Source organism: Platalea leucorodia (genome assembly GCF_965183815.1).
Source record: "Platalea leucorodia genome assembly, chromosome: 15".
Classification (NCBI taxonomy): Eukaryota; Metazoa; Chordata; class Aves; order Pelecaniformes; family Threskiornithidae; genus Platalea; species Platalea leucorodia.
Window position 1 is genome coordinate 9,469,631 of NC_138837.1, and position 16,792 is coordinate 9,486,422.

General features: G+C 42.5%; 1 protein-coding gene across 1 annotated transcript in view; it reads right to left on the reverse strand.

Annotated features, from left to right (window-relative positions):
- The window catches only part of PAPPA (pappalysin 1), a gene marked incomplete at both ends in the record, with an annotated part of 177,410 nt that overhangs the window by 96,900 nt on the left and 63,718 nt on the right, over positions 1-16,792 (reverse strand). Inside the window, 2 exons of the mRNA XM_082327351.1 lie at positions 6,144-6,651; positions 12,186-12,307. Coding sequence (XP_082183477.1) covers positions 6,144-6,651; positions 12,186-12,307 — 630 coding nt within the window. The remainder of the gene's footprint in view (positions 1-6,143; positions 6,652-12,185; positions 12,308-16,792) is intronic.

A 16,792-nucleotide genomic window follows, 5' to 3' on the forward strand; every position in this document is an offset into this window, starting at 1 on the left:
ATATACTCAAAGCTCTTCACTGACATGTGGAGGCTTTCAGACAGTGACAGCACGGCCACTAATCCAGCTGGGAAACTAGAGTCAGAGAGGAACAACTGAAATATTTACTCCTTAATGCAAGGACTCTGGATGAAGAACTAGGCAAGAACTAGCAGTGCTAGTACTGTACCTGAAACTGGAAATTACAGGGGTAAGAGAAACCTAGCGGGACAGAAGGGTGTTTGCTTCTTGGGAAAGCTCAAAATAGCTTTGTCCATGCAGCACTGCAAACTAATGATAGGGAAGCTCTTAGGAATGAGCAAGAAAGTGTGAATAAGAGTAAATCTGTTCCTGTTGAAGCTTGGTAAAAGTGTTTTTACTGGAGATGAGCTGTAAACGTTCATATGGATACAGATAGGGATCTCTAATATATTACTAGAGAGAAATAATACAGAGAATTGTGTCATTATGGGAAAGAAACCTCCTAGATGCAGACTAAGGAACAAGTGCTTTTATTAATGGCAGGTCTCTGGTACTGCTCGGCGTGAGAGCAGGTATCAAATACTTAGGGACTCAACAAGAGATGACACTATTTTGCACTTACTTCTTGTAGCTGTAATAGGTTGGATTGAAAGAGAAATTTCAATCAAAATGGAAATTGGTCTTTCAGTTATCACTTTGAGGTTAACTAACAAACATTTCCTGCAAATAAAGATCTGAACCCCAAAAGTCCAAGTATCTGCAGACAACACTGAATTAGTAAACAGGCTCAGTCAATGCAGAGAAAGGTGGAGTTATAATGTAGAAATGACTAATTTACAGGACTGGATGTCTCGAAATGGTGCATATGTTCGTATAAGACAATATTACGCATGTAACCAAGAAATTCAGAATAAGCTGGGAGCTTTTCATTGCAAGCGAGAGGGGAAGAAGCAGTTGGTTGTATTTATTCAATTGAAAGACAACTATGAACCATCAGTGGGATATATCCACAAAAAAAGCACACAAGGTCCTTGCATGCATCAAGGCAAGGCATTTCCAGGGTAGCTGGGTAAGTATTTGTGCACAAGGACATCTGGAATACCATATACAGTTCTAAAGCCTGTTGGGAATCCAGATGTGTAGCATGCCGATATCGCACGGACAACCTAGCAGCTCTTGCAGATAAATCTGGGCATGTAAAGTGCTTTCTTAACATTTCAGTCCTATCTTAGATACTCCCCAGTATTTCCTGGCATATCAAGAGAGGTTTGGCGTGGTAACTGTGGAGGAGGGGTGAGCAGAAGATGGTGATAATATGGGCTTCAGCTTTTGGTGTTGGGAGAACATTCACCCAGCGATCTGTATCTTGTTTGGGTGGAAATATGGTGTTAATTATCTTCATGACAGATGGATCTGGCAATTCATTTCAGTTGCTTTAGATCATACATTCCTCTGGCTGGTAGACCTTCAGAAAATAGAGAAATAGATCTTCAAGATGAAGGAAGGAATGCCATAATAAGGACAGATGTTGCCATGAAATTTTAGTGTTGCATTCAGCAGGGACTTAGGTTTACATATCATCATTGTGATATTCATATTTTTCCAGTCCTCTGTTCAGCTGGCCCTGTGTCATGTAAATGCATTCTTCTTATTGAGTTCAGGGGCTAGAAGGCACACCAATAATTGGCTGTAATGAATTATTGCTCATTGTGAATAGTCACTGCTGATTCTCCAGCCTCTCTGCTTGTTCGTATTTGTAGGAACCTTCAGACTAAGAACTGTTTTACATCTCCTTCAACTACTCATCATCTGGGGTTTCTGACAAGTCACTTATCATATGTCCTTCTGATTGGATACCAGTAACAAATGGAAAATGCATAAATAATGCAAATTTTGAAACAAACAATTGTTTTGGATAAAGTACAATGCTAAAGTACATGAAACGCTAAGGACCCATGAACAATGCAACAGCAGCCCTCCAACTACCTGCAATCTTGATGATGGTAATTTCTCAGTCATTCTGCAATCACTCCAAGAAGCCCGAGTGAGATCTGCACTCCACCGTCTTAGGTGTGGAGTTAAAATGCACTAAATGACATGGAGTTTACAAGCTTAGCACTGAATGAAACTCTTGATTCTAACAAAATATTTTAAAATATTGTACTTACTTAAACAACTGTACACAGATGATGACCAGTCCCCTCCAACTATTATCGGGCAACAGAAAAGGATTAGCCATAGAACATAGGTGTAAAATCGCCAAAACTGAGAAGAAAAACATATTGCCTATATAAGAAAATGCAAGTTTCCCTTTGAGTCTCTCTTTTTTCTTTCTTTTTCAAGTATGAATGCAGTTTCTCTAGGTGTCACTTAGGTACTAAAGCTCAAGTCAGCATAGGAATTGCTCAGATGAATATATCACAGGACAGCATACTTGCTTCTCAGTGAGGCTCAACTCTGCAAAACCAAAACTCGTACCAGGGCTTCATGCTGGGATTCCTTCTAAGGTTATTTCAGTCAATGCCTTTGTCTTGATAAAAGCCTACAGGTTAATGCTAAAAAGACAACCCAATCCATCGCTGTCCACCACATTTTGAGGTTTCCTACAAAGTCTGTGGCGGAAAAGTTGGGAAAATTTCCAATTCTTAGAAACTTTTCCAGTTATTCTGACAACTTTCCAAAACTAACCTCGGTGTCTCTCGGCTTTGCCTGCCAGCGGGGAGAGCGTAGATCTTGCCAGCACACCCAGCTGCTCACTGCTCACAAATTTGGCTACTGAGAGTGCAATGGGGAACATGGACTGTTCACCTCAGACTGCCCCGGTGGGACCAACACCTAACTGTACCTGTGACATCCTCAGGAGAGCGTCTTGTTGTAGACACTCAGTTCTCCCCAAGCTCTTAAAAACTCAGTGGTTGCTACAAACGAACATAAGAGCAATGATTACTCTCCAGCTGCAACGATGTGAGCGTAAAAGTGCTACAGTAAGGGCAAAGTAAGGGCACAGCAATTACCACATTCACCATTGTGACTATCTCGCACATTATTTCTAGAGAACAGCCAGAGTGAAACCCTCTGCGTATGAGCACAACCCGAATTTTGGATTAAATTGTGAGCTGAGACTTTTGAGACTTGCAGATGAGTCTCCTTCCTTATCACTCGCTGCGGTGTGAAGACTCAGCAGTTCTGTGCTGCACCTGGCCTGACCTCCTTTTTTCCCCCACTGATTTATTTAGCTTTCTGCTCTCTTCCTGGGCTCTGACTCTCATTTTCTATCACAGATACCAGCAATTCTGGCTGATCATACTCAGTGGAATTGAGTGTATCTTGCCTGGTGTCTGTGAGGTCCAAGGATGAGGTCTTGTCCCTTAAAAATGATTGTTAGCCTCAGCTTGAGCCAAGAGATGAGATTAAAATTCAGCTTGAGAACAGAAGGTCTGGCATTATTTTGCATTTCTTAATAAAAGGTTTCCACTGTTCTAGTTATTTACTCTCCTCTGTGGAGCACCCAGTGCTGACTAGGCAAGGGCTATCCATTAAAGGCTCTCTCTCCTCTCAGCTTAAAGAGAAGTTCTTTCTCTTTGATGGCAAGAAGGTAGGAGAAATTAATTTTTCTTTCAGCATCGCCACACCTGGGGAGAGGATCTTCCTCACAGATAACAGTACAAGCAAATATTTTCTTTGGGAGAAAAAGAGAAAGCGAAGATCAAGGTCAGAGGAGGCAAGAGTAAAGATATGCGACTGCCTTCAAAATAACCTTCCACAGAGCATGTTGGGGTGCCATCTGATTTAATATGGAAAACATGCAAAAGCATAAAGGAGGAGTAACTGGCTTGGGGCTTACAGAGAGATAAAGGGCCTGCAAAGTCTGGTTGCACAGATATGCTGAATTCCAGCTGTATAGAATGAGACAGACAGACAGATGCAAACAGGTTGAGAGAGACTGCATTTACCTCTACGTGTATATATATATGAAGGAGCATCGCCCAACACCTCTGTCGCTGACTCCCCTGAAGCATCTTCCCTCCTTCCTGCTTACAAGAGTATAAGGACTGTGGGTACTCTTTGCACAAAGTGCTAATAGAAAATTCATCTTGCCTTTGCCTCTACCACATAACCACAACCCCATGCAGAGTTTCAGCAAGTTTGCTGCATCTCAAGGTACGGCCCAGCAGCAGCCTGGACGTACAGCATCAGCCTACGAATCTGCATGACCCCCATCACCAGAGGATACAGATCAGTGCTGTGCACATAGGTATATTAGGATAAAAAAATCACCCCACTTTTCAAGATTTCAAACACATGCTGAAGTCTTGAATCAAAACCAACTACAAGTGCTTAGGAATTGCAAATCTTTGACTCCTCACCCAGTGACTAAAAACTTCATTTTAGTTTTCCAAGCATGTCATTGGAGCTCACTGGCAGGATTTTCCCTGTACTCCCTGGAAAGACACAGACAACCTGAGGCCAGCTAGCCTAGCGGGTTTGGTTAGTTTGGCTGTGCCAGCCTCCAGGAGCATCCGTTTCTGTCTACTGATCACAGATAGAGCCCAGAAAGACTAACGTAAATTTTATGTTTAATTTTTAGCTGGCTATGTAACTAGGTGAGACATACAGACAGGTACAGTTATGTTGCCCCATGTGATTTATTCAATGATGCACAGGAAAACTGTCATTAATCCCTGGCTACTGATTTAATTATTAGAGCATCCTTTCACTATAACTGGCTATAAGCTAGAAGTCACCCACAAAATCATAATAAAAGACAAGGGCATAGAGCTCGGAATATAAGTTATGTTTTGGACTTTTTTTTTTTTTTTTTTCTCACATTTTGTTATGAACTCAAAACTGGACCTGTTTCTGTGGGAACTTGTGCTAAGGTATGCAAATATTTCAAACCAAACCAGTCCCATTTTCCAATGAGAGTGGGCCAGGTTTCAGGCAAAGATGCTTTCATAGCAAAACCATGGGAAAATTCACCATTTTCCATGTTTCCAATATGCCAATATTCATCTCATGTTAAGTGCCAGCAATTGTTGGAACAAGGCTACAACCCAAGAAAGCACTTAAGCACATGCTTAACTTTCAGCACATGAGTAACCTCAGTGATGTCCTGGATCTTGTTTTTATATTCACTATTGTTAGTTACCTTGAATTTTTAAATCTGTAGGGACAATTTGCATCTTCTGAGCTGTATAATTGGGCCATGAAAGGGATGGTAGCTCATGATTACTGAATTGTTAATTAATCATTTTTATTATATTTAAATATGCTTTAGAAGACCATAATGATGTATGCTTCCTTGATATTAGCTGTACTAATTAGATCATCTTTTCTAAATTAGAGTGCAGTTTTCTTAGCAGGTTTCCTTTTATCTGGTGTTCATTTTTCAAAAGAACTTCATGTTGTTCCCACAGAGGAGTGAATCATTTCCAGAGAATCATGTTATGCAAAAGATGTTTTTCTTGCCACTGTAGAATGCCTACGGGTAGATCATGGATCTCCCTGAAATTGTTAAATATTTTGAAGTTGCACTTTCCTCAACAATCATATGTTCCTTGATGAGCATAACTGCATCTGGGATGAAACTCAGTCCCTACAACAAACTAGTGCATTACTATGTTAGAATACTGCTCCAACACAATTTGTTTTAGTGACACATGAAAGCAGAAAATTAAAGTGGCTGAAATACATTAATGTACCTGAACATGCAAGTGGTTTTTTTTGCATTCTTTCTTTAGCAGTTAGTTGGTGCTTTAGCACTGAAAGCCATTCTGTCTCCTTCTCCATTCAAAATATTACTTTCAAAAGATTTCTAAGGAAGTGATGACCATGTTACTCCAGAGTTCCTCATTTAGGTTACCTTAAACATTTAACTTCTCATAGCTCAGGTAGTTTGCAATATCCTTTCTGGTTAAGCAAAGCCTGAATTTCACATCTCTGCACAACTAGCCCAGAAATTTCTCAAAAACTATCTTGAAATCTCAGGCTATTTCACCTGAGTGTGATGCTCCTGGTTCCAGAGAGAAATTATGAGAATATCCTCTCTTGGTGATACTTGGTACATCTACCTAGTTCAAAATACTAACCATCAGTTGGGATGCTGGACATTAACAGGATGAGAACAGGTTATTGTTTTTCTCTGAACAAGTCTATTCAGCTCTCTGGAAAGCAGTACTTACGTGTCGACAAATCTCCTGCTGAGGTTTGAGATGACAACTGGAGATCCAGACTGGAAAGGAGGGTCCCGAACCACTTTGTACTGGATGGGTTTGCAGTCCACACACAGCGTGCTGTAGGGGACAGAGCTCAGCATGGCAGCATCAATTTCCAGGTGCTCATCCAGAGTGTAGATCTGGATCCCATACACCTCCTCTCCCACTTGTCCCGCATCCAGCTTTATAGTCAATGGGATGTCACAGAAGACATTCTGTGGCCCAAGAGAAATGTTCTTCCCGCTGATGGTGAGCAACTTGATGTCATTCACCGCACCGCTGGAGTCCCAGTCTGGGGAAACAAATGTCACCCAGACTGTGAGGGACTCTGGAGTCAGGGGATAACGAAACTCCAGCTGCAGGTAGCAGCCCTGAGGCTCGGGACAGGCTGGGGGCACCGTGTGTTGGTTGACTGCTGAGTTCGGACTCCATGTTCTGACACTGGATTTACAAGGCTGCTCAACATCAGGGTGCCCTGGGAAGAAAGAAGGAAGCAAAGACAGGGCACAAAAGAAGTTAGAGAACATAGGTTATCATTGGCATCAGTCTTGAAAGACAAACTGGTGGCAGGAGAGCCTGTCTGTCCAGGAAACTAATTATTTACTTGAGCAGAACAGGCATGGCCAGCATGGAGAGGAGGAACATAACGCCAACGTCTCCTGGCCAGGTGAGAGACGCAAACCCAGTTCAAGTGCCCACCTGGACTGGACACCACACACTGTGCCAGTGCATCTGGTCCTGTATTTCCTATTTCTAGTGCCTTCCCCTGTGCCAAACAATGATATTTTCTACCCTTCCACTTGGTACTTTACCTGATAAACAGAGTCACTTTGCCTTCAGTTCACCTCCGTGCTCCTACTTATTCCCTTGCCTCTCACTCTAAAACACAATCTTTTTCTCTTTAACAAAGACAAGAAAAGAACTTTTGTTGACTCCAAGAAGCTGTTGCACTGTGCTGTTCAGGGCCAACTCCTATGCCATTTACAGGCTAAGCTAGCACGTTGTGTAAGACCCCTTTTTTTGGAGGCACAAGGAGCACAGGTCTGAGCTGTCTCTTTGTGCTCATTGTGATGAAACAACAGGCACTTGTACTTCTACATTTCTCACCGTTGGCTATGTTCAACTACATGGGAGGTATTGCTAAAAACTAATGAAAGCCACAATGCTTGCTGGGTTCCCAAATACTATGGTAACATTACAATTTGGCATGGAGTCATGGACTGCAAGATCCAGAGAGGTCAGATGGGTGGAACAGTTGGTAACAGAATCCAGTGAGAGCTATAAATTCCCTCTTCTTTCCCAAATAATCACACGAAAAGGGAGCAAGCAGGACAGGGAGAAGGCAAAGTATAGAAAAGAAGAAAGGGAAAAATAAAGATAAAGAAAGGTAATGAGAGGAGAGAAATGGAGAAGGCAGAGAAAAAAAAAGAGAGCACAGCTGTTTGCAACTGAGGAAGAAAGCAAGATAAAGCACTGGGCAAACATGAACAAACAGGACATCACTACTAATTTAAAGAGAAAAGGGCAATGTGTGAAGGTTATTCTTATTGTCTGTGATCCAATGAAGCGTTAGAAATGTGCCTCTTTTGTCAAGGATAAACAGCACAGGGAATTCTCCTGTTCATACCAAATGAACCCAGATGCAGAATAGATTTCCTGGTATCTCAGGCAGTCCTCCCCGCGATCCGATGCAATTGTCCTGCAGATGCACAACTTTTAACGCTTCTCCCTCACCCGCACGTACCCCATAGCTCTCCTGTCTGCCTCGCATGCCACAGAGTAGTGGGAATGCCACTAACCTCAGCGTCTGGAGAGACCACAGCAGTGATATATTTTGAAGAAAGCCAGAGTTCCATTTAACACGCTCAAGTTTTTTTCCCCCTGGCAAGCTTGCAAGTACTGTATATAATCATTCTGAGTAGCGAATATCCCATTCGACTCACGTTATCTCACAACATTCGCTGCTGTCCGCATGTGCTTGGCTGGCCCCTTCAATGAGTTTCTTGCAGACTCACAGTAAGCTCCTGACTGCAGCCCTAAGAAGGTGGGTTTTTAACCCTAGTATCTCAGAGGGCTTTGGAAAAATCTGAGGATCTTATCACTGCCATCTTGCAGATAGGAAAATGGAGTTGATTAATGGCTCACAGCCAAGTACATTTTCAAAAGTGGTCTCCCCTTGGGTTCCTGCAAACTCACCTCTGCCAGTTCAAGGCCTCTCTAAGACTTCAATAGTGAATAAACCTACATGTTTTGGTAGATCAGGGTGTGATCCCCAGAGTAACATGAGTTGGACTCAGCCTCCAGGGAGTTTAATGCAGATCATTACCCCAAACTGGGAGCTTGATTATAGTCATCCATAGACTAAAAACCTCAATGAAGTTGAGATAAAGGGACTCTTCCTTAAATATCATCAAACACTTAGACCTGGGTAAGAAACGTTCATTTAATTGTGGAAGAGGATGAAAACCTCATTCCATGTAACTCTAGATTTCTAGAGATGGGTAAATATTATGAAAATTACAAATATTTATATACAAAAAGAAAAGGTGTAGTAGTTATTCTGCCCCTGTGAGCTCAGGTTCTGAAAATCCTATGAGATCATCAGCAAGATCGCTCATAGAACAGCACCTCATACAATATCATGCCTTGCCTAACACAAACAAAATGTGAATGTGAGGTTTGTGAGGAGAAGTCAAATCCCATCTCCTGGTTAGAGACCTAGGATGGTAGGCTGGGAGGGAGGCTTCCCCCAAAACATCAGCCACAGCCTGGTGTGTCATGCAGTTAAGTGAAGTGGATGGGATGAATATGCCTCTGTCGCCCTGGCACATGGACAGAGACGTGACACACTTGTACAGGGAGGCCAGCTGGGATCGGCAGCCTCTCGGGATGCAGCTGCTGTCACAGCTACAACTCACCTGCCACATTTCTTACACGGTCAAGACAAAGGGACCATCCAGTGGGACTCTAATGTCCAACTGAGACAATTCCACTTGCAAATACAGAATGAATCGCTCTTGAGTGAAATATTGGCCACTGGGAAGAGCAGGGCACTAGAGCAGCCTAAGGCAGCAAGATTTTTCATTATATTCTCACACTTCTTTTAGTCAATAGTCAGCCAGGCAGTAGGAATTGACTGATATATGCTTATATTGCAACAGTAAGCAAGGTACTTACTTGGGTTTGAGCCAAAATCACCTTTCATATATAAAAAACCCCTTTAACCGAGTTGTGGAGGTGCTGTAAGGTTTGTTTATCTAGCTGGTGTTGCTGGTGAGAATCCAGGTAGCTTAGAGGTTTCTTGCTCTATGGTGAGGGTAAAGAGTAAATCAGAACTGCCTGATCTCCAGTGCCTTCCCACAACTGCTGCTGAGGAGCAAACAGCCACTCGTGCAAGGGGCACAACTGGCTGAGAAAGAATCACAAAATATCTCAGCCCCAGGGGGTTGGACCCTACCACGCTCGGGCACAAGCAGGGCACTAGGAAGGACACGGTCCCCACAGCAGAGTTTTGCAATGAGCACGGCTCACACGTAGTCCAGACCACAGCTGGTGCCAGCTACCTGGGGAAACTGTGCAGCGTAACAACGCTATGAGACCTCAGGAAAATGAAATCAGACCAACCAGGTTCAGAGCTGCTTCAGAGACACGTGAGAAATGTGGTTTTCTGGTAAGAGGCTGGATGAATACTATGAAACATTTTCCATGAGTGTCGTCTCAAATTTTAAAATGAGTTCATTTTGGCCATGCTTATGCCTCTTTTGTGTTCACTTTCCATGAACATTCAAGCAGTGGAGATTTACACACATGAACGCTTGCAGAAAGTGAATTTAAAGCTTGCATGCTTGAGTACTCACAGATAGATAATTAAAGAAGCCAGACAATGATCTAACTGTGCTATTTGTAACTCAGACCAAGTGCAAATAGGCAGAGATCCTGAATGTCAGGGACTGTGGTAGTGATGACAGAAAATTACAGAGCAACAAATACCATACACTTGGTATATATTCTACCCTAAAGTGGAGACAACTTATTAATGTAGTAAGAGGATAGGATTCCCAAATTTTCTTTCCAGAGCAATGGCACAACAGCAATTGAATGAGACAGATAAGGATCAGACTGCACCCTTCATAGCTAAGAACATGCAGGCAACACACTGTAAGAAGAGGAAATTAAATGCAAAATACAGCTGAGTAATAAATCTTAGAGCATCTAGGAATGATGCCACTGGCAAGACGTGTGAGATCTAGAAGTTTTCAAATCAGAGCTCATTGGAGAAATTTTGACAGAACTGTGTATCTCAATGGAATATGCAGTTCTTTCAAAATCAAACCACTTTTGCAAAATTGGGTTTATTTGGCCAAAATTTTATTCTGGAAGAGGAAATAGGAAGAAAGTTCTAACAAAATTCTAACATTGTGTTTTGACATTTTCAGAAGAAATAGTTTCATTGTTGCACTTGATATTAAAAGTTGCCTTTGCCCTAGATTATATATTAAAAGTGGATATTTTCAAATGTCAATTTAACTAAAGTTCATGAAAGAGGAATTATATGAGCTAAACAAAACATTTTGGCCAGCCTCAAACACTTTTTGTTTTTAATTTTCCTTCATTGGAGAATTTCAAAAGTTTTAGGTTTTGTTCCAAATGAAGCTAGTTTTCAAAGTCTTGTAATCCTTGGCTAAGTGGAAATTCCACCTTCCACCCTGCACTACTAGTGCAAGAGATGCAAACTTCACTAATCCTGTTTACTTGATAATCCAGTCACACTCATAGCCGGAGCGCTGCTTCCCAGGTCAAAGCTCTTGAACAACATCCCCCCAAGGGGAAGGTGTGCTCTGTGTTGTGCCTGGCAGCCTTGGCCCTCGGCTGTCCAAACTGGGGAGAGTGAGTTGGAATGAACTGCAACCTCTGTTGGGCCCCCACCCTGGGAGACGGGGGCACGGGGCAGAGAACGCTTGCCCACACATCTTGTCCCATCATGCAGCGGGGACGCAGCTCGCTGCACACGCCAACCTTAGGACTAGGGAGGGCTCCTGGGTGCCAACACTGCATATATCACCATACTAGCTTACAAATAATCTTCCTTGTAGAATAACTCCCACATACTCTAGCTGCAGGACAGAGAAGCCTGTAATATAAGGAGGTATTTGTACAATGAGTTTGCAAATCCAGGAATTGGCCTTTGAGTTCAATGAGTCCACCTATGTGTTTTTACATGGAAATCTGGGCCCAGAGTGTGCTGCTCCCAAAGGAATAGCTTGTGACGGACAGATTGAAATAATATGCTGCTCTTTCCACACTGTAATTTGTAAACTGACCTCTGCCTGGTATAATCTTAAATGCTCTACCACATCCACCTACTTACGTAATGGAAGGTACATATGGAGGAGAGTTAACGATGGAGATCTAATAGCATTGTACAACCAGCTCTGCAGACCATTCTCCTTCCAACATGCTCTAAGAGAAGCAGTAAGAATGACTTGCAAAACACCCTGAACTAGACTGGGCTTGACGTAGTCACCTGCGTTCATGCTGCAGAGTACTTGCCCAAAGGGCAATCTCCACTCTTTTCAGCATGTCTGCTGGTGCAGCCCGCTACTATTCAATGAAAGGGCAGCAGAAATCAGGCCCAAATAAATAACATGCAATTCTTCACTTTGCGATTTGGAGTAGAAGGAGTAAACAGCTCCCCTGAGGAATTCATCTGGCAGTTGTGAATGGTCAGCATTTCTTGGCACTCTGCTGCTTTCTGAAATTCAGGTTCAGCTCCCAGAATTCATTTAATTCATAGGCAGGGTCAGGACATGGGGGCCAAAATACAGGTATTTCAGCCAGTAGCATTACTTCAGGGCACAGTGTATTCCTCTGTCCTCTAGTTTTGTTCATGCTATACACAGGTACAATCAGTCACTCTCTCCCAGATTTTCCCACTGTCTTCGTGGCTCTTCTTTTACTCTGGCCCGTCTTCTCCCCTGCCACGTCTTTGTCCCCAGCCCTGTGACTCACCTTCTGCTTCCCGTGGGCTCCAGTGCCCCGAGGGATCGCAGGGCATTGGGGAAGAGGCGCTGAAGGCGTATTGCACCAGGACTCTTCCTTCCACACACAGATCACATGCTGATCCCACTTCTCTAGGAGGCCAGGAAAACAGGAAAACACACCAACTTAGTAACAGCTGAACGAGCTGCTTATTCAACTATATTAAAAGCAATAAGACTTAGAATTCTGTTCCACTTAACCCTCTTCTCACAGCACTGACAAGAGTGTTTTCTGACACTGACCTTCTGTGGGTTTGGGCTAATGGCCTGCATAGACAGCATCTGTGAGTCTGCCAGCCAACACAAAATGACTGCAACCTGTGAAATCATGTTCAGCTCTATCTTTCCCCCCGCCCCACGCTACAACTGGATCAAACCCTGACAAAAGAAAATACATGTTGCTTAGTGGTTAGAAAAGAAAACCAGCCTCAGGAGATTTCAAATCTATTTCTGCTCCCACCATGGATTTATTGCTTGAACTTGTAGTATCTTCAGGATTGTGAAGGCCTTGGGCTTAGTGGTGATTAGAGGAGAGGGCAAAGTCCCAGGCTCTGAGAAGATCAGACAGAGCTGCTCTGCAAAGCACAGCTTTGCTAAGTATGCAAGGACCTGCTTTTGGAGGCGTATCACAGCTCAGATCATTACAAGCCTGGAAAAGCGGTGGGTTATGAACATACAGAAAAGAACATACCCTTAATCCTTTTTTGCAGGGGAAACTGGATTCGATACCTGGCAGTTTTGGCATCAGCGGATGGCTCTTTCTGAACTGGAACATCTTATGGCTCCATGCCATCACATGGCATGACATGGCATTAAGAAAGGCACTTCACTGCCAACATTATTTCACCTACATAATACATCTAATACCAGCTACTGTCAATAAAGTACTATCAGCAGAAGTGGTTGAATAGGAAAACACAGTTAAAACACCGAGTCACAAATAGTTTTGCTAATACATTCACAAGATCAGGATTTAAGCTGATGTGGACTAGAGTAACTCTAATATCTTCCATAACATTAATCTGATTTATATCAGCTGAGGATGCAACTCACACAGTTCAGCCCTGCATTCCTTGGGGTCACAAAATTTGGGACCATGTATGACCCAGAATGTGTGGTTATAAATCCCAGTAAATTGCTTATTATTCATAATTCATTGTTCTGCTTTAAGGAACGCTGCCCACTCAAAATGAAAGGAAAAAATTAATTATCTTAATGATTAAATGCACCTAGGAAAAGACAGAAGTTTTAGGCAAGCAATTTGTGCATAACACATAGTGTACTCTCTGAGCTACCCAAGTAAGTATGGATTGAGTCATCAACTATTACAATCAGCTATGCAAATTTTAACCATCTCCCATTGTGCAATTTATTTCAGCACTGCTTTGCGAAGGGCACTGTGATCCTCAGGCAGACATTCTTTTGGATCCTCACCAAAGACTCCAGGACTGTAAATTTACTCTCCCATTCCTCCCAGACCAAACGATCTCATTTCCCTTTGGTGTTAGGGATGACACATGCTTAGCTGCTCCACAGCTTAGCATCTCCTATTTGTTGACAGGGATCTATTTGAAAGTCAACTTTCTGTTGGGTTAATTAGGTGGAAGCAGGGATTGTCAACAGGGAGGACTTGGAATGAAATCAGTGGTAAAATTTGTATCCATTTCAATATGGCCCACAGCCACCCCTACACAAAGCGACGGTGAATGATTGAACTCGCAGCCAGTGCAGAAAGGGATGCACCTGCTGAAAACATCTGAAGAATAAAATGTGGCAATGGGGTAGAATAGAGAAGAGGGAGGGAAAGGTGCCCTCCTCTTCCTTGCATGATCTGTAATGCTGGTAATGAACAAATTTGGGCATGTTGCAAATAACTTCTCTCTCTGTATCATTTCACCCACCTGCACTATTGGTATGACACTGCCTCCCTGTTTCATTCCTCAGCTGTCTTTTTAGCAGTGGTTTAAGTGTCTAACTCAGCTTGCCTAAATAATATATGCAAAAAAAAAAATCAAGAATCCAGAATAAAAGGTACTACGAAATCAAAATGTAGAATTATTACTGCACAGTTGTTTTTCAGACACATGCATCAACAGTCAGGATAGAAGTCCCTGAAATAATCATCTTTCAGTTTCTCTACAAAGAGACTCCTGCATTAGCGCTTGGTCCTGGATGAGGACAGGGGTTTGAAAGCCAAGTTTCCACAATTAGGACTGCTTTTTACTCAAATTAGCAGCTATACAATTTCATCACAGGCTGCCATGGTGGACAAAACTGTAGGCTTATGGACAAACATTTCCTTTTACCAGCAAGGACTTGGAGGTAAGAGAAATCACAAGGAGCATCATGTGGGAAAGGCTATGAGCAAACTTTCTCTTTTTACTTTTCCAGTTTGGGAGCCAAACTCAACCCTGATGTAACTCCACTGGCTGAAAGGACTTACACAGGGGATGACTCCTGGGTTAAAGTTTTTGGTCTGCAGACTCTTGCACACAAATCCTACAAACAGCCATGAATGTCAAAACTAATCATGGAATCGCATTTACAGGCTTATGAAAATCTAAGCCAGACCCTTACACCTTATACAGCCACTGACATCAAGACAAAATGAGCATAAATTGGTTCAAAACACTATTAATTAGGAATGATAGCATATCTGACACCTTATACACCGGTGCACACAACTCCCCAAAGTGCAGGGTAATGGAAAATCTAGAGTTCTCTGTTTTCTAATAAGCCAAGTACTGGGGAAATTCCAGCTTATGAAGTTCAGAGAGCAGGAGGAATTAATTCCTACAGCATGATATTTCAGTGAAGCGGGTTCAAAATCTAAAGATTTCCAGTGAAAACCAGACAATTCTCTTCAGGGCCAGCATGAGTTCAGTGGGCAACTCAAAACCAGTAAAAATCTGTCATTCCTTTCAGTAAAGAGTGCCTGTTTTCAGACTAAATTGTATCTGCTTACTTGAAATTCAGAATTGGTGCTCTCCCCTCTAAGGCACTGAAACTTTCCAGCAAGGTTTAAGCAAGTGATTATCAAGCCCAGCCATCTAGATCTGGGACAACATACTGACCAAAATATTTGCTTGCTAAGAATGAGATAGCATCAGATTCATGGAAATTAATGCAGTCACCTCAATGAAAACTTGGAAGAGCAGATGCATTCCAAGTTTTCTGTCCAAGCAGAATTTGCTGCAGAGCCCTATTACAATAACTGTTTACATCCTGCCTATGCATATCAAACAGGAGGCACATGAATGGATGCTTAGCGACAGCAGATGAACGCATCTAATAGATGCAGCCAGGAAATGAATAGAGTTTTCTTTTTCTCACTTGTTTTCACTTGTTTTGTTGGCTCTATTATTATTTTATTATTACGTATTATTATATGCGCATGTGACATTTTTCATGCTTTTTTTTAAAAGGAGGATGCAGAATGGTAAGTATTCCAATCCCGTGTGTAGTAGCTACAAGAAGTAGTGCTGGTTCTTGATATATTTGATTATTAGAGATGTTTAGAAGCTCAACCAGCTGCTGGAGTCTAGGGTCAAACACATGTTGGCAAATTTATATGCAGGTAAATGACTCTCTAGAGTAATATAGCAGGTGTCAATTGAACACACTAAACAGGTAAGGAGGATCTGTCAGGAAGAAGATTTTACTTCTGTGCACAGCTTATGTAGCTACTCTTGCCAAGGTGTGAGGACACAGGATAGCCAACCCCAAATTTACAAGAGCTATGAGTTAGCATTGCTCTCTGTCCCCAAATCCACATGATTAATTCCCTAAGAAAAAAGCACCTAATACTGTGGCACCTGTGACAAAGTTGCATCTAAGAAGGGAAAAGGCACATGGTCTTTACTTCCATGCTTCATCCCCCTTCAACCGCAGACCTGTCAGAACCTCACCCCCAGATACAGCCAGCCCAGTGTTACATTTTTTAAATACAAGGCTAAATTTTCCCTTCCTGACTTTCATTAAGCAGAGGTCACTGCCTATGCACAGCTCTAGAGAATAAAAGGGACATAAAAGGAACTTGAGTTACACTGAGTGTGCCTACAGTAGCATTGTAATTTGGATCAGGAGCGAGCTTTTGAAGTGAAACTCTTCATCTTGCCTACTTACAGCACTCAGAGTGTCCTGGAGCATGGAAGCTGGACCCAGTTTTGCCTGAAAGCAGAGTGAAGATGTACTCCAGGACCACACCTGATGTGCTCCAATTGCTGATGCCACGGGGCCAGGCTAGAGCTAGGCTGAAATACCCCCCCACCAAAACCCCATCAGTCTTGACGTCAGGTCTTCATAACGACTGTTTGGCGCTAGAGATCTACTTATATTGGGCCACAATACTTGCTAATGTAGCCAGAGCCATTCATCCTTTTAAGGCCCTTTTACACTGTCAAAACAGCATGGAGAGGGCCTCTGTGCGTTAGAAACCAGGCCCAAGGCACTCAGCAGTTGAGTATCAGTCTTCTGTTTTTTACATGAATAGTCCCATTGAAGTGAATGAGTTTATTCATTCAAGTGAGGCAAGTAAAATTTGGGCCATGGTGTGCACTTTGTGTAAAAATATCTGCA